General features: G+C 39.4%; 1 protein-coding gene across 1 annotated transcript in view; it reads left to right on the top strand.

The window, feature by feature from the left end:
- The window catches only part of elfn1a (extracellular leucine-rich repeat and fibronectin type III domain containing 1a), a 113912-nt gene extending 91092 nt beyond the window's left edge, over positions 1 to 22820 (top strand). Inside the window, exon 3 of the mRNA XM_077559404.1 lies at positions 17891 to 22820. Within this exon, the coding sequence (XP_077415530.1) occupies positions 18173 to 20539 (2367 nt within the window). The 5' untranslated portion in view covers positions 17891 to 18172 and the 3' untranslated portion in view covers positions 20540 to 22820. The remainder of the gene's footprint in view (positions 1 to 17890) is intronic.
- The last annotated feature ends 203 nt before the right edge of the window (positions 22821 to 23023 follow it).

Genomic DNA, 23023 nt, shown 5'->3' with positions numbered 1-23023 from the left:
GTACCGGGTCGATCGGATGTTGGCTCCGTTCAATCGTTCAGGGATTATTGCGATACTATTTGAAAGCAATTCACTTGAAAGGACGTCATTTATAAGACACAAAATGGTTGGCATGGAAAGTTGAATTTACAGCACAGTGACTTTCAGACTTTTCACATCAAGTAGTATGGAATGAATTCCTAAAAGTGAAGATTATTGTAAGTCACTGTTTCAACATTAACACACACCATAAATATAGGAAAACTATACTTAATGACTCAATTAAAATGCATTATTTCACCTTTTTATTATTATTCTTAATTGTACGTAAATAAATGTTTGAAAACAAACAGTTCTAAACGCCTAAAAGAAAATGCTATGCTAAGTTAAATACAATTTTACTGTACTTAAAAGTAAGTTACTGAATTTAAATTTTTAAAAAAAAATTCCACTAAATGTAATGATTTGGTTTAGTCTCATGTTGTCTTGTGGTTAAAGAGATATTTGACTAATTGAGCCATTTTCAGCAGTAACAAGTTAATATTTTGTTCAGAATGAATTTGATAACTTCATTATTTTTCTTGTACAATTAACATCTTTAAAAACTACATTTTCCACTTGCTGTGGACTGAAGATGAAATCACCTGTGCTGAGGAAGTAGGTCATGGCCAATCGTGGCTGACGTGTTTTCTGGGTTTGATCAACAAACTGAGCCATGGTCGGTCATTACCTATTTTCTCAGCACAGGTGATGTCATCTTCAGTAGACAGCAAGTGGAAAATTTTGTTTTTTAAAGGTATTAATTGTTCATGAAAAATTATGAAGTCATCACATTAATTCTGGACAAAATATTAACTTTTTACTGTTGAAAATGGCTCAATGAGTCAAGTATCCCTTTAATGTCTCGTCCTGTTTGTTTTTTGTTTCCACCTGTGCTCATCAAAACTTGTGTCTTCCAATCAGCTCTCTCAGCCACTTGTGTCTTGTCCAGGTGTTCCTCGTTGTCTTATGTGTTTGCTTGTACTGTATTAATGTTGCATTCGAGGATGGTGGGAAGTCGCAGACATCATACTTGTGTTCTTCCAGTTCCGTATTCTTGTATTCTTCAAAGTGTTTGAGGCGAATGTAAACAACAAAGACGACTGATTCCGATCAATTATTTGTTGTTGGGGTTAACGCAGTCAGTCCAAATCACGTTGGGATACGTGGAGTTATTTAGTTCAAATAACTAAATTAAAAGATAAATACATTTATAATCGTGAAAATTATGTTTTCTCATTCAGTGTCTCTATGGGGAAGCCGATTGACGTCAGATTGATGCCTGTCGGTGATGGTGGCGTCCTTTTTTTTCCCGACTTAGCAACTCAGATCTCCGATCTGATCTTCCTGTTATGAAGTTGGAAATTCTGACTTCCCACTTTCCTCGAATGTGGCATCAGTTTCCTGTTTTCTCTCTGTCTTTGTCGGTTCATTGTTTGCATTTGCTGTCAGGTAGTTTTTGAAAAATCATTTAACCCTAAATGTATGCAACCCGAGTGTTAAGTGTCTTTCTGATTAAAAGCATATTCAAAAGTGCACAAGCTAAACAAGCGTGTTCATTAGGCGCTATTTATTAAAATAACAGACAGCAACGGGCGAAGTCAAGGAGGAGCATCTGTTAAAGAGAGGCCGTTATCGCTTTATGGAGGATTTGCATCTTGCGTGCTCTTGATTAAACCTGTCATTAAGTAGCTCGTTTGCATCTTTACATGGAGAGTGGCGATTCAAATGCAATCCGCCAGATGCGAGGCACAAACGCGACATATAGTGGTTAGACGCGCCTTGCGCTCTTCCTCACATGTTCTCACAGGTCTTTGTTACATCGGCAAAGCCAATAATGTGCTCGCGTGCGGCACGTTAGAATTTTCAAAGGGAAACGCGGCAATAAAAATGCTAATTTTGATTCAATGCGATCACAGCCCTGCGTGTCAGAGGATCTCATCTAAAGTCCATTAGTATGTGGAGGGTTTATTTTGCACCGTGCACCCTAACAGGGATAAAAGTCCTCACAGCGGTGAATCAGTCAGCTTGTGATGAGATCTCAAGTTGTTCGGTGCAGCGCACAAAAATAATTTTTACTCCTATTTTACACTCAAGTAGCAGCTCTCTATTATGTCTTTTTGGACCCTGAGGGAGTGTGCCCTGTAAGAAACAATAACGCTCATGTCAAGATGGAGACACTTTTATTTTCAAGGAAAAAGGTGCTTCTGGTTTTACACTTGCCCACTTCAGTTTGTCATTCAGTAGCAACGGGAATGTTAGACTATTTATTTTCTTTCCATGGGTGATTTGATTCACTGCCATTTTTTTCCATCTGACACAACTTAATTTGTCTATAGGAGGAATCTTGAAAGGCGGCATAGTGGTCTAGGGGACTCACAGTTCTGAGGGTTCGGGTTCCAATCCGGGCTCCAGCCTTCCTGTGTCGAGTTGGCATGTTCTTTTTTTCTGTATTTCTTCTATATTTCAAAAACAGATGTTCGGTTCATTGAAGACTCTAAGTAGGTGTGATTGGGGAGTTTCCCCCCCTATGTGTGCGCTCTGATTGGCTGACAACAAATCTAACAAATCCACCTCTTGCCCAAAGTCAACTGGGATAGGCTCCAGCTCACCTCTGAGTAAATGGATGGATTGAAATTTACAAGCTGCATGCCAGAGAAACAGGTGGTGCTTTAAATGGGAACATACGGCCATATTAGCCAATCAGAAGCCAGAGGAAAGTATTTTCCTGGAGTGCAATCATAACAATGGGGAATTGATTACTGCATACAATAGTCAAAAATCTATTTAACCTAAAACGTCATAATTACCTCCGGAGTCAAGTGCAATGATTTGTTTGCCATATTACAAGAACAACTTAACTAACTCACCCTCAAATGGACCAAGGAAGGAAAAAATAAATCTTCTCCCTAAATGAATGTGTTCAAATCAATATTTCTGCATAAATAATTATCCATACATTTTCTACTGCATATCACTTTTCCTTATTAGAATCTCCGGTGAGCTGCTGTCAATGTCAGCTGACCTATGGACAATTCACAGTCTTGAATGAACGCGACATCAGAATCAGAATCATCTTCATTGGCAAAGCATATTAAAAAGACACACACAAGGATTAAAAAAAATAAAATAAAAATCTCTGATAGCTGTACCCCCTCCACTGTAGTACTACTACAGCATGTGGGAGTCAACCCTGAACTTCAAAACTGCAAAGTAGACAGGCTTACCATTAGTCCATTATGCTCTGATTATGTAAATATGATATCAATCAAATGCATTTTTGTCAATAGTATCGAGAAAAAAAAAAAGACTCATGATGTTGTCATGTATCCGCTCCTTTTCGAGCCAGCAGGCATCAATTGCACTTCATGCAAACATCTGAATTTCCAGTCAGAGTGCTGCTGCAGCAGCTTTCTCCGGCTCCCTTATTTCTCTAGTGTTTAATACAGATATGCATTATCTTCAAAGTGCACCACACGACTCTCAGAGAGGGATGAAGACATCAAACAGACATTAGTCTCGCCGATGTCAATATGATTTGTTGCTGTTCCTCCCACACATTGGGGTGAAAATGGAAAGCACACGTTGGGACTCTGAAATGCAAGTGACAGCCGTCGTGAAGAACTTTCTAGGATAGCTACTCCGTGTCACTCAGACATCTCTCTCCATTTTGATTAAAAGTGGCAACCCTGGTGCATTTGTCAACTTTCTACTGGTTCCAACCCACATCCCATTTTCATCACTGACTGGCTGTGTCAGGGCTGCGCAAGGTCAGCTTCTGCCAACAAATTATTTAGACCTGAACTTCAACAAAATCTTGTAATGCCAAAGAATTCTGTCATATTTTTGCTGTTCCTCCAGTCACAGACTTGGATAAAGGTCAAATGTTAAAACAAAAACAGCAGCTATTGTATTGCCCGCCCCCTACCCCCACCCCCAAAAAAAAGAAGGAACGCATAGTGTCAACCAGTATGCACTGAGGCAGAGTGAGCACGCACAACCCTTATATGACGCAAAATAGAATGAGCATTTTGTGTTAATTAACCAAGAAGATGCTTCCATGGCATTCATTGGTGTTTCTCTAAATGGCAAACAATGGAAGTCTTTTTATGTATTGGAATGTTGTTCACATGCATTGTGAATTTTGCCTAACTAATTACTACATTCATATGACAATGTTAGATTTTATTTTGGTTTATTTATTTTTCTAATTTAAATAGGACATGCATGGGCCCCTTTTCTAATCTATTTTTTTTCTGACATAGCTATACACACATGGGCAAAATTGTTGGTATCACTCTATTACTGGAAGAAAAATAAGACGAAAAAATGGAAAAAATAATAGTAGTAATTTAAAAAAAAAACGTAATAAAAATGAACCCACAGAAATCACACGTAGATTTTGAATTGTGGTTCAACAGAATTATCTTGAAAAATAAACTCATGAAACAGGCCTGGACAAAAATGATGGTAGCCCTAGAAAACACCGGGAAAATGACCAGAGGGACATGTTCAAACAAGGTGTGTCCTCTCATTTGTGACACAGGTGTCTTCAAATCCGTCACTCGGCCTATTTATAGTCACTGTGCAGTTTGGTGTGTAGCACACTAAACATTGACCAGAGAAAGCAAAATTCAAAAGCAATTGCCTGATTTTCACTGGTTAATTAAGATCCGGACGTTGACGTCATGCGTCCCAAAATGGCCGTTAGCGCAACCATTTTGGCAGCAAAGAAATTGCGTCTGCCACTTTGAGTAAACAACAAACGCCAAACTAACAATGATTGACAGCTGTTGTGGAGCAGCTGCCACAACGAGAAGAGGCAAGAAAAAGATTGAGCATGTTCCAGGCTATTGAAAGCGGAAACCAATGTGTAGCCAATGTTGCACTTTGTACTGTACATGGTGGCTGAATCAGCAGATGCTAACTGTTATCGCACGCAAAATGTGAGGGAAATAATCAGTTTCGTTTGTATGTGCTGGTACGGTTTAATAGATATTACACAGTTGAATTTAATAACTGACCAACACCATAAAGAACACTTTTTACGGCATAGATGACGGCGAACGCGTCCAAATTAGCAGCTGCTAAGTTGCTAACGTACATAAATAACACTCCAAGACTTGATGGCATTTTGACCACACATAAAGGGGAAATAAATCCGGATTGTACAAACTTGTAAAGCCTTTGTGTGATCAGATTTGAAAGCACTCACCGGCAAGAGAGGAGGTAATTCCACGAAGCAGCCTTGCCAAGTTGAAAAAAAAAAAAGCTCTTCTGACACTTCATCCAACATGTCCACCTCACGCATGTATATTGTGTCCTTTTCATCAAAGTGACTGTCAATGCTCTTGGGCGGAAAGTTGACGGATAAATGCTAGCTTTAGCCCATTAACGCTGTGCCACTACTTTCCTGCTGCAGGAGGGGCGTGTTCAGAGAAATAGTCACGTGACATCCAGATCTCTGTTCTCATTCAATTTCAGTTATTGTTTTTCTTTGTTTTATTAAAGTTATTTGTCTTTCATTAGTCAAAGTGATACATAACAATTTTGTCGACACATTTTGTGTACGTAAACAACATTTTTCAGGCTAAAATGTTCTTAGTGTCAGGTGTGATTGCGCCTCTTTTGCTTTGGCATGTGTGCCCTACAGCCTGCAAATGTACATTTTATTGATTTATTCATTTATATATTTAAATCTTTTCAACACAGGGCACTCGTAGCTAGCTAGTCTCCCTGCGCTTGGACGTTTTCTGAATTCCAAATTTCTGAAAACATGCTTGTGAGATTCATTCAAACTGTCCATTGGTGTGAATGAGTGGGAATGGCTGTTTGTCGATATGTGCCGCGTGACTGGCTGGCGACCGGTCTAGGGTGTATCAGTGTTCTCACCCAAAGGCAAGAGGGCAATGCTCCAGCTCATAGATGAACGGATAATTCAGTATAAGACAGAGGCAAAAGACAAGACAATGTGATGAAAACAGCAAATATTTATCTCTCTCCTCTTTTTCAATGTTATGCCATTTTCTTGTGCCTTAAGATAAGATGATATCTATTCCGCAAATATAAAATCTGTCTAATTGTAAATTTGGCCAGAAGAAGGTGGCAGTTGGATCCACTTAGATGGGTGCATTTCTACTATTTTCTTTTTAAGCTTTGCCTTCGTCAGCAGCCAAAATCATTGTTGCCACATGCTTTGGCTCGGAGGCGAAAAGGAACGTGCCGAGTTGATGGTCAGTTGATGGCCTGGAAAATTGCATTTAAACCTTCGGGTCTTATTGCTGCTCATATCTTAAGTCTCCAAAGTGCAGGATTAAATTAAACTCCGGCATTGCTCTGCTGTCTGGTTGATGAACGCTCACCACAGCTCACTTACTTCCGTCTCCTGTTCAGTGTGCGCCATGCTGTTGAGTTTTTTTGTTGTTTTCTTTGAAATGCATTTAACAATTTAAAATATTACCCAGATTTCTCAACATACTTTTATCCAAAAATAACTAAAATATATTGAATTACAGCATACTTTCCACAAGGTTAACCTTTATCCTATGGGCCAAGTAACTTACATACAGTAATGATGATTAAATAGAATGTAAAAAAAAAAAAATGTTGCCACCTGTTTTGCTTTAATTCTATGGACATTGTGCTGTGCATGCCTCGGCCATCTCAGGCCAGTATAATACACACACAAGGAAGTGTCAAGTGTGACTAAGTAAGCTGTTGCAACGTTAAAATTTTAATTTTTCACAAAGGATAAAGAATAAATGCTGTGAGTGAGCATTCTCATTTTGTCAATCTACATGTTTTGTTCCGTTTGTATGTTTGTTAGCATTAAGATGATTGCACTCTTTGTATACAAGCCATTAAAAAGTCAATTTTTCATGATATGTTCAACATAAAAAGATGGGTGCACTTCACTCACAAACACACACACTGTTGTCCTTTATAGATGTAGCATGGATGGATGCCATTTGCAGTGGCTTGTTGTCTTGATAGAGGTGTCATTCAAGTTGGGGTTGGCTTCATGATGAGATTTTTTCTCGCCCTTGTCTCAGCTCCAACCGCCGCTGAAGGACTTTGTATCCAGTGAAGAACAATGAAATGAGATATTGGGAACGTACAGGAGGGATGGCGTGGGGTGCGAAGTCATTTAAAGTTTTACAAAGTATGACGCCGAAGTGGAATACCAAGTAGCGAACGTGCAGAGAGGAGGTTTGCAGTTTCAAATGCGAATTTCCTGCCCAACCTTTGCTCCCAAGACTCTAATTACGCCCTCATCCCCCCCAAAAAAGCATCCATCACTAGAAATTCTGCTGGAACGCGGCAACAGCATTAAATTAAAGCAGCCCCACGCCTCACTAATACTTACTGCTAAATACCAGCAACCTGTGCCAATTAGTAGCAGTGAGGTGTTATTTGGCACACACAAATGTTAAAGTATGCCATTACATTAACAAGATAGAGATAAATAAAAGATGCATTTGCTCTGCAGCTTGATTTCAGGATATACAAATTGAAGCAATCCAAATGTTTGTGGAGATTTCATTACTAAAAATCATATTAGATATAATCGTAAACTGCTGTAACACATTTTGAACATTAGCACTGCATTGAAAGAGAAGAAAATAAAATGCTGATCTTCAATATTGATGATAATGAAATGTATTGCACATTAAAGTTACATAAAAATGTATCTGAATAAAAGGTTTAAGACAAACCTACAAATAGCAAAAATCCTTGTGTAATTAAAAAGCATGTAGGCTATTGATTGATTGATTGATTGATGTCCATATGCTGTTTTCGAACTCGCTGACAGATAGATAGTCAGCTAATGAGGATGAGGATGTGTGACATCAACTGCAAAATGAACTTTTATCCCAGTCACAAGTTTAGCCGTGTATTTGTTGTGCATGATGTTTAAATTGTGAATTGGTGGGAGGAAGATTTGTTTGGAAGGTGTAACTCACATTATGGTTGTAGGCTAGCGGGCTAGCTAGCAAGAAGCTACAGTGCGTAGCATGCCGCTGGACTCTCAGGTCAAAGTTTCGCTCCGAGTAAGTTCCAGTAAATAATACCGGTCGCCATTTCCTCCTGCCATCCATGAAGCTTTTTCAAACTGCCCGCGTATGGAGGACACGATTAGTCAGTTCGTTCGTTCGTTCCCACCTCCCGACATGTAGCAACGGTCCCACTCGCGCGGGCATTCTCACTCGCACTCGCACTCGCACTCGCACTCTCACTCTCACTCTCACTCTCACGCTCACTCGCACTCTCACTCTCACTCTCACTCTCACTCTCACTCTCTCTCTCTCTCTCTCACTCTCTCACTCTCTCTCTCACTCTCTCTCATAGTAGAAATTGTAATCCCTCGAAGTAATCCCCATTTATAATAAATGTACCTGTAATCTGATTACATGTTTTTTTTCCTGTAACTGTAAGGGAATACAGTTACATTTTTTTGTAATCTGATTACATAACGGCGGTACATGTATTCCGTTATTCCCCAAGCCTGATTAGCAGGAACTGCCATTCCCACATTGGTAAAGTCTTTAATTGTCATAGAAAGTGGACTCATGCAAACCATGTATGGAAACAAAACACCGGTTTTGATTTATTCTGGAAGTCGTGCGTTTAATTCACGCAAAGGCTCTTGGGTAGATAACAGCATGATTAAAGATAACTTGAGCAATTGTTTTTCTTTCAGATGTGTGTATCAAACTGGTGGCGTTTCACATTAATAAGTACCCAAGAAGTAGATATCAGTTTCAAAAAGGCTGTTGAGCGCTGTTGTCGAGGGTGGTCTTTTGAATTAATAGCGCAGAGAGCTACAAAAAACAACAACAAAAAAACATAATGGTCAAATCCACATTGTTTAACTTCACTGGCATCCTGCTTATCCTCAGTAGTGGCTTTTTTCTTCTTCTTTTTTCGTATTTACACTTGTGTAGTTACATGCATTTACTTTGCACAGCAAAATGTGATTCACAACAAGAAAAAGTGCTGAATTATTATTACAGTATTTGGACCTCCTACTTTGACTGTGACACAGGTGGCATGATGCCTATTACTATTCCAATGCATCTCCATCAACCTCTCCTCTCCTCCCCAGGGTCAGAGGAGGAGCAGGGTCATGTGATAAATTCAGTGGCGGAAGCTCCTACTGGCTCCAATTTAAGTGCAACTGCGTGGAACAAAATCAATTGACTTCAATGAGACAGCCTCAGAGAAAAAGTGCTAAGCTAAAAGTTAAAAGGTTCAACTTAATAACATGTATTTGCTCAACTTTAACAAGTGTAAGGGTTGAACAAACAGCCGTTCTGTTGTTCAAGGCCTCACTCCTCCTGTGATAAATGCAGCAGTTTAATATGCGTTGATTTAACCGGAGCACGCACGCCCTCTGTGTCACCCCCCGCCAAAAGCAATTCGGGACCTCGATGAGCACAATGTTTCCTTCCCCGAGAGCCATAGTTCCATTTCAACTCAATTGATTGGCCACTTCTGCTTTCCCATTCTTTGCTTTCTTCCCCCCACCTCTCTTTCGGCCGTCTCTTCTACCCAGCGAGAGGTGGCTGCATTTTCAATGACATCAAATAAAGGGGGCAGTCATTGGTATGGATGAGAAGGGTCCGCAGAGATTGAGGCACCTACGCCGCCACAAAGCACAAGATAAGAAACACAGGCGCAACAAGACTGGGATGGGCTTCAAACTATATTAGAAAATAAAAAAGAAAGAAGCAGATGCTTTGATATCAGCCTCTGTAGACACTTGCAGATAGGAGCGAACAGTTTGAATTGAGTATGCACGTCCATGTTGTTTGGACGGCCGCAAACATCATTGTGCAAACGGAGGCGAGCTGCCGCTGCAGAGGCACTCGGTGTGCATGCAATATCCTGTCATTAGTGCGGGGAGACGCTGTAGATTTCTGATGTGTTTGGCTGCTTGTTTCATTTTGGAGCTCGGCTTCTTGGCAAGGGGACCGTTGCCAGACAGCACAAGGGAACACTGGAGGTGACTCATAGATTCCCTATAAAGCTTCCAACTATCAAACTGACACTTTTACAACACTGGTGCCACCCACCTAACGTACGAGTGGCCCTATTTGACCGCCGTCCGTTCGCAATGTGGCTGCGGAATACAGCAGATGCTTTTACGCAATGCTCACACAGAAATTCACACTGCCAAGTGTTCGGGCCCTCTTGGAATCAGTTTATTGTTATCCAAAGGGATCAAAACTCACCAGTTTTGGCAAGCGAGTATATCATGGTGAAAACGTACGTATTTTAGGTGAGTCCAAAGCAAGCCCCCAAAACTCACTCAGCAGTGGCCCTTGGAAAGTTCGAAAAAAAAATAGCCCCTGACAACAGTTTCACTGATCAACACAGAATTGGTTGGGCATGTCGATCATATCAGGACACACAAAAAAGGCTCAAGGAGCCATACCTGAAACTGAACAGGAAACCATTCGTTTTTGGATTGAATCCCTCAAGTTTCACTCAGTTGTGCCACCCGCAAAATTAGAAAAATTATGTTTTACAGATGAAAACGACATTTGGCTGGAAATGTCCATCAGACACAGCAAAATCACCAATGTTAGATTAACACTCAGAGTGTTAAATCCAACACTAAGAAGAGTGTTTGTTTGTCCACACCAATGAGTATAAAATCTTACACTTTTCAAAGTGTCACTTTTTCCACACTTAACCAGTTTTACTCCAACACTGCATAGTGTTAAAAATAATAATAGATCAATAATAATATTTTTTTTAAAAAAACAAGGAAGTCTCAACAGCTTGCATTGGAGAAAATGAATAAATAAATAAATGACTGAAAGTGAAAATAAAAACGGATAAAAAATATAATTCAAAAATTTAATATATATATATATATATATATATATATATATATATATATATATATATATATATATATACAGTGTGTGTATGTATATATATATATATATATATATATATATATATATATATGTTTTTATTTCCTTTTTTTTAAATTTTCGGATAAAAGTTTTTATATCCGTTTTTATTTTCACTTTTAGTCATTTATTTATTTATTTAGTCATTTATTCGTTTTGGTCCTCCATATTTATCATCAGTAGCGTCCCCTGGAAATTTATCAGCCACCAATTGTTTATTATTCTCTTTATGGACAAAGTCACTGTAACTGTTTTTGAATGATGTTGAATGTATGTGGAGAAAAAAAAACATCTTCACTGTGTCAAAATGGGTGACAATGGGCAAAAGACGTACCATTTTTTAATACAGCTACACTCAAAATGTAAGTGATCCAAATTAAACTATGACTTGTCCTACTGTTTTACTCTTTTGATTGACAGTACCAGTCAAAACTAAACAATGAACAAAATATTTTCCAAATATGTATTGAATCTCATTAGTGCCACATCTTGTATCCAGTGTGTGCTGACCTTTCACGCTGTGATGTTTTTTTTCATGCTGTGATGTTTTGTAGACCTTTCACCCCCTCTCACATTAAAGAGCCAACTGGGCCTTGTGCGGTTCCAACAGAAAAGTACAAGTCGGCATTTGAATGGTTCTTCAAAGGCAAGGATTCAATAGGTTATCCACACAAGTGGAAAAGGGAAATGAAAAGCCTTCATTACCCAGCGCATAAAGCCTGAATGGGAGCGAGTGAGCCTGTGGAATGGCTGCCTGGTTCTGATAGGGGAATACACTCACTTGTGATGCCTCGGGTGTTCTGGCCGGCTGCACTGGACCGTACAGATTGCTGCCATTATGGATAGTGGGTCTTTGGTGGCAAATAAGCCCTCATAAGACTACAAACGCCGCTGGCTATGAACAAGACTCATTTGAACATCGGACTCTACGATCATGGCAACATGTGTATGACACTAAGGCACTTCCATTAGTCTTAGTGGGTTTGTTGAGCATTTTTTAAGCTACAGGCTTTGGCATTCATACAAATGTGTTCTTTATATGAAAAAAAGCGGGAGATTTTATTTTCTCCCAAGTGTATCCCTGGAGAAAAACTATTCCGTCAGTGCACCGAGGTCTGGGGTTCTGGACAACCAGAAGAAAATTGCGTCTTCTCACAGATTTTGTAGAGCGGATACAAATAAATTAAATTAATATAAGTAGGTCTTTAGACGATGAAAACCACAAAACTACCACAACCAAAATTGGATTTTATAAAAATAATGCTCAGTTTTGAGGAATGTCAGGGTTTTAATAAAACAGAACTGTGTCTGATATTTTGTTGGCCCTCTTGTGTAGCTTAATTAGGTAGCCAGATCCAAAAGCATCACCATATAAAAATCCATCCGTCCGTCCATCCATCCATCCATCTGTCCATCCATCCATCCATCCGCCCGTCCGTCCATCCATCCAGTTCTACATCATGCATGCTCCACCACTGCCCAGATGAGTACAATGAGCCCTGACTTTTTAACTGTGACTGCCACTATCTGCTGGTATCTTCCCTACAGTGTGGAGTGTTCAGGGCAAACACTCCACAGTTTCTTGGGGGTGGAGAGGGGTTAAGTGGTGGAGGAGGACGTTATGCTTGTCCTCGCGGACATTTAGTGTTAGTGTACGACACAATTGGGATGGAAACTGAAAAATGAAAGAACAAAACAAAAATAAACCCTTCGATCACTGCCCAAACTCCAGCTCAGACTCCAAGAAGAAAAAAATAATACTAATAAAAAATAAATATATATATATATACATATATTTATTTATTGGAGCGCACATACTCGCTTGTACAACCTTGAGACAGAGGCTGCAGTTACACTTCAGGCCTGAGGTGGCAGCCGCGGGTAAAAAAGTAACAAACTCCATAAAGCACCTTTAAGACAATAGTGAATATGCTTTGATTAATAGTTGGAATGCTTTTTTTTTAAATAAAAAAAAATCACCAAAATAAGGATTCAAAAAAGTACATTTTTAATTTTAATTAGAATTTCCAAGTACAGTACTTCAATTGTGGTGAGCTACAATTTTGAATTGAACAGAAACTATTAAGAGTGATTGGCTAGAGACCAGTCGAGGGTGTACCCGGCTTCTCGCCCAAAGTCATTTGAGACCAGCTCCAGCTCACCTGCAACCCTATTAAGGACAAGCACTAGATAACATATACAGTACTGTATATGCAGTTGATACAAGCTATGAAGTGTGGCATACAGGTCAAATTGTACAAATGTTACAGTTAACAAGCATTACTACTTGTGTGTGTGTGCCTACAAGGTCATAATGTTAATCAACTAAACAAAATTAAAAGGGAATACAGTTACCAAAATGTTGAGTAGTCAAAATTGAAGCTGCCAATAAAATTTGCAAAAGACAAATTATTTTGGTAGTTGGATTAAAGAAACAATTTGTTTTTTAAAATTGTTATGTTTCTGACTTTTGCATAAAAGTTTACGCTTCGACAGATTTAATAAAAAAAAAAAAAAGAGTTTAGTCTTGAACGAAACAGACTAGTTGCTCTAATGATGAAGTCAAGCGTAACTGACGCATGGCTTCAAATGACTTAGTAGCAGAGTCTACCACCGAGCAAAAAACACAATGCATTCTGAAGTAGACATCTGAGGTCCAACGGAAAGCATTTACACACTAAAAAAGATCTTGTGACACCGGCGCCGTGCCACCAGAGTGGGAGAAGCGTCGCCTCCGAGCATTCGCTATTTGCGCGAAAGGTCGCAGACTCGGCATTAATAACAAAACGCCGCTCCCCTGTCAGAGATGTTTTGCCTTCGCAGATATTCTACAGAGATGTATTTTTCATACTCATTTCATGGAACATTTTATTTGAACCCAATGTCTCCCCTCGGGGGCTTTGCGAGTGTTCATTTTCTCGTCAGTTCTCCTCCACTGCTGCTCTTTTGTCATCCTGAAGGTGCTTTCAAATGGCAGCCTTTGGCATTGCTGTCCTACAGTAACCACATTTCTCCCTTTTTACTTCCATCTGCACTCATGCGGTTGACCGCCACATTTTTTTATCTGTACATCTCAATGCCCAATATTTAAAAAACATTGAAGTGCACTTTACTTTACCCTGCTCTATAACAAAATTTCTTTGGTGCATTAGCTGATGTTTACAATACAAAGCAACAGCCTTGAGGAAGAGCACGACCATATGTGAATTCTAGTATCAGATGAACTTTATCAGAAATATAAAGCCACTAAAGCTCAACAGCTTTGACATAAAATGCCAGTTTGGAGACAGCAGTGGGACATAACAAATAGTGAATGAGCGCCTTCTGTCACCTTTCACATAATCGGAGCTGTGCACATTTTACATTTGGTCTCTTTGGATACAGAGGAAATTGTTACCCGACTTAAGCTATTCATGATGTATTAGTTGACTGAAAATGTTTGCAACTAGCGGCTACTAGCCACTAACACTAGCCGCTACCTAGCTGACGTCTACTGTGTTCCCGTGTGGTTACTTGTTATCAAATGTAGAGTGCTTTAAACTTTTTTTTTAACTCATTCACTGCCATTGACGGCTATGGACATCAAAAATTCATTTGAACTATTTAACTATTAGTTTAACATTTTTTTTCCTCTTTTGTTAACAAGAGTATGAAACCCTAGAAAAAAAATATTGTACATTTAAAACATAAAATCTGCGATTAATCGTGAGTTAACTTTAAGCATTTTTATATTTTAATAAAGGACTACTGAAATCAGTTAATTACAGATGATATGCCGAAATCAGATGATTTGGAAATTTTTAAATAAAAAAATTGGCTCCAAATGATTACTTGAGTTGATTATTAAAAATAAAAAAAGATTATTAAAAAAGTAGGGATGTCAGGCAAATAATTTTTTTAGTTTTAATTACTTGCATGACTTCACTAGTTAACTCACAATTAATCAGAAATGTTATATCTGTTCTAAATGTACTATTAAAAAAAATCTAGGTTTTCTAGAGAAAAAATGTTAAACTAATAGAAATAGTTCAAATGAATTCTCGACGTCTAGAGCCGTCAATGGCAGTGAATGAGTTAATCATTAAAATTTGGCAGGGTTGTTAACAACCCTGTTCGCTGTAATGATTCAAATTTAGAAGACTTTTATTTAAACTTTACAAGGGTGACAGATTTACTCATTTTGAGTTTACCAAAACAGAACAGTCATGTTTTAAAAATGCAACAAAAAACCATGAGGGTAAAATTTTGGGGAGACACACTAAAGAAAGGCCACACTCGCCATGATGTATCTTCTGTGAACACGAGGTTGCACGCATTATGATGTCACAAATATGCGACACTACCATAGGAAAGGGGATGGGTTGAGGTGTTGGGCACAACTTGAGCCACAACCACAACAGATGGACCACTGCGGCAAGTCTATTACTGTTGGCGGATTTCTTTATTATCTGCTTTATCTGAATGACGTCAAATTGGTCAATAATTGCCGATATTATCATGCATCCCTAATTATATATATATATATATATATATTAATCAACAATCTACAAAACCTATACCTAAACATATCATAAAGCGAAGCTGGGGATGAAGAATCCCTGTATACAGTAAAACATTTGTGAAAAGGAAAAAATAAATTGATTTAAAGTATAATCTCTCCCTCAAGGCCAATTCAAATCTGTGTTAAACACACGACTAAGCTTCAGATAATCACGCCAATTGATCCAGTGCATCGTCTTTGCGTAACAATATTTAATAGGCAATTCCACCAATGTATTCGAAACATAATTTTAGTATACTGCATCCTCATTTGATTTGAGCCAAAACGCATTCACTTTAAACCAAATGCCACAGCAATTCACCTGTGGTCATTTCGAGTACAAATGTCAAAATCATGGTTTTATTAGAGTACAAAATACAGCCCGCTAAAGTCATTACAAGCCTTTCATGAAATACATTTATAGAAAAGCTGTGCCACTCTGTCCTGCTGAACATTCTGCAATTTATTGAAATATTGTCGTCACCACGCAACATGAAAAAGGTCAAGTAACAGCAGGGATGGTGTTAAACTTCGCTGCCACGTTGATTCTCCTCAGATGGTGCCATTATCTCTGCTGTGTGGAAGCGTGTCCTTTAAGCACCCGCACACTCCCTGTGTCCACCCACGTGGATGTGCATCATATCACCTTTATATGTAAAAGAAAACCACAAGAATATTTTCTCTTACCATAAAATAATTGATTTTACTAAGATAATTTTGATTGACGCTGTCAGTCAGATCTAGGAGATATTAAAATAGCATACTTTTTGCAATATTGCCAACCTCTTGTTTAACTAAATAAAGTAACTAATGCCTATAGATCCACAACCATCCATCCATTTGGACGCCAGACAATTGCAGGACACACATTGACAAACAATCCAGACAGACAACTACTGTTTCTTGAGAAGTTCCTTTTGATTAGTTGGCTCATCAATGACTGAAGGCACTGAGAATAATTGTCTCCTCATTAGCATTGGAGGAAAAAAAAGGTATGGTAACATGAAAGATTGGTTGATATCTTAAATTTCTATTATTTGAATGAATACTGTTGAAAAACAAACATTTCTTCCCAAATACTGGAGATGGATGAATCAATTGGTAATCTTACCCCTGCATTCATGGCAGAACCGTAGAGGACCTCCTTGGAATATGTTGATCCCATGAACTGTTCAATAAAGTAGTGGCAGCTCTAATGAGTGGTCTGCTGATGCAAAGCATGGGCAAATCAAAACACAAATGAGAAAATGATCCACCCCCCCCCCCCCCAAAAAAAATCTATATGATGCAATTTACCAGTCAATGGATACCCCCTTATCCATTAACTTGTGTTGACACCTCTTTTAATGACTCGCATCAGTTGTCAGTCATGAATCATCATTGAATGAATCAATGTCAATGCTACGATAATAATCAAAGATTGCTGGCTGTCAGCAGAGGCAAATTCTGTCTCGAGTAGTTTGCTATCTAAAGAAGTCCAAAATGGCATCAGCTGTGAAACTCTGAGCAGCAATTCATGTTATGGGAAAACTGACCAGGCCAGCATTATTCTGGTGAAAATGAAGAATCCATGACATTCAGAGAGAGTGTGTCCCATCCTTTTAAAAACAATACTTTAAAAAAGTAATTAAATTAAATCAAGGTAATAGTGAAATGTCTATCTCCAGTGCTGTTTAGTTAAACTGCATATAAACATAACCAAGTGTCAGTTTCAGTTCAGTCTGCAGAGGTTAAGATACAAAATGACTTGCCTGGTATTGGTATCTGTTCCTTGTTTGTTATGTGAACAACACTAGACCCTGAAACTCAATATTTAGGTCCCCACTAACAATTTCATAGAAGACATTAATGGGCTGAAAAAAGAAAAAGGCATTTCGTAGCTTCAACTTTGAAAGCAAATAGCATGTGGAACATTTAATTTGAAGAGAGCTAATCCACTGCGGCGCTTATTTTGGTGATTTGGTTTGCAAAAGACTTGATCTCACACAAACCACCAATACCCGACTTGTACACAAGATCCTTTTTTCTCCGGGATAAGCCTCTGCACACAAATAAGTGCTTTATGCATTGAGCTTGTCAGATAGAAACCCTAAACACATTGATCCAGCGCGCCGTTGCACACCGTGCTATATAATTGATTTAATGCGGTGTCTAAACGCTGGCCGCCCTGCATCTGACAGTGTGCAGGTTAATGGCGAGACAACTGGGACTTTGCTTTTCCCCAAACTGTCAAGTGGTAATTGGTCGATAGTTTGTTTTAATAGTCTGCCACACACATGGCGTTAAGGAATAATTGGCGGCGCATGAACAAGCAAAGCCTATATAGATAACAGAGCACAAAGCTATAAATAGATGGATATTTGTCATCTTGATGAAGATTAACTGACGTTACATCTCTGTGTTGCAGGTTATCCCTCCATTAGGAAGAAAGTGATGCAAAGGGGAAGACTGTTGGAGAAACACTAAAATGAGACCTTACGAAAATGTTTGCTTCTGAGACAAAAAGCACAAACCAGTCCAAGATGGTGAAATCCTCACAAGTACACCGTCTGCAAATCTAAATGAATGAGACTCCATCCATGACGAGGCGACGGCTGAACAGACTCCCTCTGGTCCTGAAAACAAGATCGCTCCAGCTGAATTGAAAATCATAGCAACGTCGCCTTCTCTATTTTTGTGTTCCTTAGACATGACTCAAAGGGAGGCACGGATGGCTGGCATGGCGAGCAGCGCCCTGCTTTGGTCTGCAGCCATTGTTTATTTGACTTACGTAGGTCAAGTCAGCGGAGACTGCTGGTTAATCGAGGGCGAAAAGGGCTTTGTGTGGCTTGCGATCTGTAGCCAAAATCAACCACCTTACGAGGCCATCCCGCAGCACATTAACAGCACCATTGTGGACCTTCGTATGAATGAAAACAAGATTAAAAGTATTCAGTACTCTGCCCTCAGTCGCTTTGCCAACCTGACCTACCTGAACCTGACCAAGAATGAAATATCCTACATAGAGGACGGGGCCTTTTCCGCTCAATTTAACTTACAAGTTCTTCAAATGGGCTTCAACAAGTTACGCAACTTAACAGAGGGGATCCTCAGGGGTCTTGGAAAGCTGCAGTACCTCTACCTCCAGGCAAACCTGATTGAGACTGTGACACCCAATGCCTTTTGGGAATGCTTCAACATCGAGAACATCGACTTGTCCATGAACCGCATCCAGCAGTTGGACGGCTCCACGTTCGCCAGTCTAACTAAGCTGACCACCTGTGAGCTGTACACAAATCCTTTCAACTGCTCCTGTGAACTGCTTGGTTTTGTCAAGTGGCTCTCGGTTTTTCCCAACAGGACAAACGAGCGGATGGTCTGTGACTCGCCGAGTGGCGTGTCTGGTTTCAGTCTTCTAAGTCAGAACCCAAACAATCCCACCTATCGAAATGCTCTTCACATGCTCACCACCGTGTGCACCGATGACTATGTCACACCATTTTTTCCATTGCCATTGGAACCCACAACACCCCCACCAGACTTTACCCTTTGTGGGCTAGAGGACTGTCCATCAGGAACAGAACCCGAGGACATAATTACCAACAACATCAGTACAACCAGCAATGAAGTGGAAGCCAACCCGCTGATGAAACTGAAGCAAGTGTCGAGTACGGGCGCTACCATCACGGTTCAGATTCCTCACCCGTACAAAAAGATGTACATCCTGGTTCTGTACAACAACAAATTTTTTACAGATATCAAAACCCTGAAACAATTCAAGGAGGACGTTGATCTGACAAACCTCAAACGTAACACAAACTACACATACTGTGTTGTTTCCATTCGGAACTCCCTGAGACACAACCACACTTGTCTGACAATCACCACCGGGCCCTGGAAGGGCAAGTCGAGGGACGCAAGCAACGCAACTGCCACTCATTACATCATGACCATTTTAGGTTGCCTCTTCAGCATGGTCATCTTTCTAGGGGTGATTTATTACTGCTTGCGACGGAAGCGCCAGCAAAACGAAAAGCACAAAAAGGCAGGGAGCCTGAAGAAAAACATAATGGAACTGAAATATGGACCAGAACTGGAGGGTGGAACTATTTCTCGCATGTCCCAGAAACAACTGCTGACTGGGGAGAGCATGGCCCGTATGCCCTACCTACCGCCTGCAAGTGAAATGGATCAGTACAAATTTCAAGAAATAAGCGATACTCCAAAAATGATGAAGGGGAGTTACATGGAGGTGCGAAGTCTGGACCACCACGAACGCAGGGACTGTGACATGGGAATAGCAGGGAATAGCCAGGGCTCTGTGGCTGAGATTTCTACCATTGCAAAGGAGGTTGATAAAGTCAACCAGATCATTAACAACTGCATTGATGCTCTCAAGACAGACTCCACTTCTTATCCAGGGGTAAGATCTGGAGCCGTGTCCAATGCAGAGCCCCAGTTGGTGCTCATATCTGAGCAGCCACAGAATAAATCGGGTCTCCTGTCCCCTCCATACAAGGACAGCTACCACCATTCTCTGCAGAGACATCGGTCCTCGGACGCCTCGCCAAAAAGGCCCAGCACAGCCTCAGGAATGCGAAGCCCCCGGCCTTACCGTACCGAATCCAGGTACATTGAGAAAACCTCCCCGACGGGGGACACCATCCTCACGGTGACACCCGCCGCCGCCATCCTGAGGGCCGAGGCCGAGAAGATCCGTCAGTACGGCAACCACCGCCACTCCTATCCCGACACTCAGATCGAGGAGCTGGAGGGACCGGAAGGCATCAAGTCGCCAATGCTGGAGCCTCTCTCACACTCCCGTTCCAGAGACTTGGCTTATTCTCAGCTGCCAGCTCAGTACCACAACCTAAGCTACCCTTCCAGTCCAGAGTACTACTGCAAACCTTCACACAGCATCTGGGAGCGATTCAAACTCCACCGAAAGCGGCACAAAGATGACGAATACATGGCGGCGGGCCACGCACTCCGTAAGAAGGTGCAGTTTGCCAAGGATGAGGACCTGCATGATATTTTGGACTACTGGAAAGGCGTGTCAGCGCAGCATAAATCATAACCTCCTCAGATTTGTGTTTGTTTGTTTTAACTGGACCACATCTTGCAGAAATGACACAAGAACCTCATCAGACTTTCGATCAATGGATTCTTTCATGCTCAAATCACATATGTATCACATTCTCTTTTGACTGTGAGGGGGAATTGGGATTGTTTCATATTTGTCATAGTGTGTAAAGAATTCATGGAGTGGAAAAATGTTAACCTATTAATGAGAAAATATACTACTAAATAATATTATGTACGTTACAATGGATTATCGGTTTTTGGGTATCGCATGGCCAAGTCCTGTGACAGTGGATTTGCTGTTGTGTAATATGAAACTACTCTATGAAACTATGTTTACTGAAACCTCAATATTTTGTTGACCTGGACTCTTTTTTTCTTTTCTTTACTTTTTTAATACTGCATATTATATTTCGTTTATATATTACATAATCTATGTACAGATTTTGTCATTTTTATCGACACACATGCTGGGACTTATTGAAAGAATCAGGTTTAAAGTCGTACAGCTACAGTAAGTCTGTAAGTAAGGATAAGCATGTCCCAATTAAATACATTTAAACTGTTTTCATTTTTCCTTGTTTCCTTTCAGACTTTTACAAGTACTTATACTTTATATATATATATATATATATATATATATATATATATATATATATATATATATAAATAAAACATCGTCTTAATCCGTTTTATGTATGAAGGTCTCACTCATCAGGCATTTCTAATTTTATGACCAAAGTAGAAAAACTGTTTACAATATTCCTGCACGGTCTGGGAATGGTATGAGCATTTTTTTATATTTGCAACGAGTTGCTCCTGGAAAACATATTGAGGTGGGAGGGAGTCCAATTGCAGCGTATGCTTTTGGAAGACTAAATGATCATATATGAAGAGGAAGCAGAATGACTGCGAAAGCATTTCCCTGCTATAGCAAGACTGATGGATGAATGTAACATACAAAAACTCTGACGTGTCTATGGCAGCTTTTATGTATATTTTACGGAAAGTATTTAATCATGGCGATGAACAAATGTTTTTCTTTTTCCTTGCTTCCAGTGTAGTATAATGATCTGGTGTGATAAATGCGGGGAAAGTAGGTTTGTTCCTCCGATGGGCCTTGTTGCTTGCTGAAAGAGTTTGTCTTCATTTGATTAAACTGCGAGGCTGTTATGTCTTTTAGTATATTGCGGACATTACTTACCGGATGGACGACGATCAACACGCTAGAGTTAACACTCGAGAATGTGAAGAAGAAAAAAACAGACTCCTCTGACTTACTGGCTGTGAATTTGTATATTATGAATTTTTGGCAGTAAATTTACAGACTTGACGCGTCAAAAGGATGTTTACAGAGCTGATTCCGCGCGGGCTCATGGGCAGGGGATTTGTTGCATATTTATGAATGAGCAATACATAAATGAATGTCAGCTTGGTGACACAGTAGTTTAGTTCAGCTTCACATCACTCCTTTTCTACACAAAAAAAAATTGGGCAACGTGCATCATTACGACTCATATTCGCAAACAATTGGATCGTTTTGGACAGTCTTGTTTTGTTTTATTTTTAAAGTTGCTGTATTTACAAATGAATTAAAATCTATCTCCTTCTGTGAGGATGTGAAATGTAACTTTTAAATCATGTATTACTTGTTTGTGAGAGTGCATATATTTTTAGAGAAAATCAATACTTTGGAATTAATGACCAAAGGGATGAAAAATGTAACCTTTTACAAGTGTTGGGATTAGTGCTACAATCAATGGTTCTGTTAACATATTCTCTTGTATGTTTGTTTGTGCTTCGTGTGAAATGAACCATCCATGAGCCCGACGTGGATGCATTACGTAAACACTTCATGACACGTTAGCCTGACTTGATATTTCAAACGCCTTAAGAATTTTTCAGATATCTTCTGTACAACTGTACATTTTGTTTGTTTAATTTACAGCATTGATACTGTTGATGATTGGATGTTTTTTTTTCTTTTGTCTTTTTTTAATGATTAAAAAAAGAGCATTTCAGTATACAATGAGAGCTACAGGAGATTTCTAGTTCATTTAGCTACTTAGCAATGTGTTTTTCTACTGCATATTGTAGCACTTGTGTATTATAAAGACTTTAAAGTGGTGACAAAAAACTTTAGAAAGATCTACAGTTGTTCAAGTGCATCAAAAACAAACAAGAGCACAAAAATGTGTTTTTTTCTTTTTTTCTTAATACTATGTAATCTGCTTTCAGACAAAGTACTGTGAAATAAAGTTAAGGGTGCACAGCAACGTTCAGCATCATTATTTTAACATCACATCTAGTAACATTACATTTAGGTACAATGTGACTACTGGAACTTTTTCTTTGGTTTTTCGCAAAGCACATTTTGTCAAATCACATTCATAGCTTTCTTATGAAATTCATATAGTAGTTCATTGGGTGTCTTTTCATAATTTAAAGCAGTTTATATTGAAATCAAGTCTTTTTTCAT

The sequence above is a fragment of the Vanacampus margaritifer genome, chromosome 2 (assembly GCF_051991255.1).
Source record: "Vanacampus margaritifer isolate UIUO_Vmar chromosome 2, RoL_Vmar_1.0, whole genome shotgun sequence".
NCBI classification, from domain to species: Eukaryota; Metazoa; Chordata; class Actinopteri; order Syngnathiformes; family Syngnathidae; genus Vanacampus; species Vanacampus margaritifer.
The sequence above is the reverse complement of the archived record's forward strand: the minus strand, read 5'-3'. Positions and strand labels throughout refer to the sequence as shown.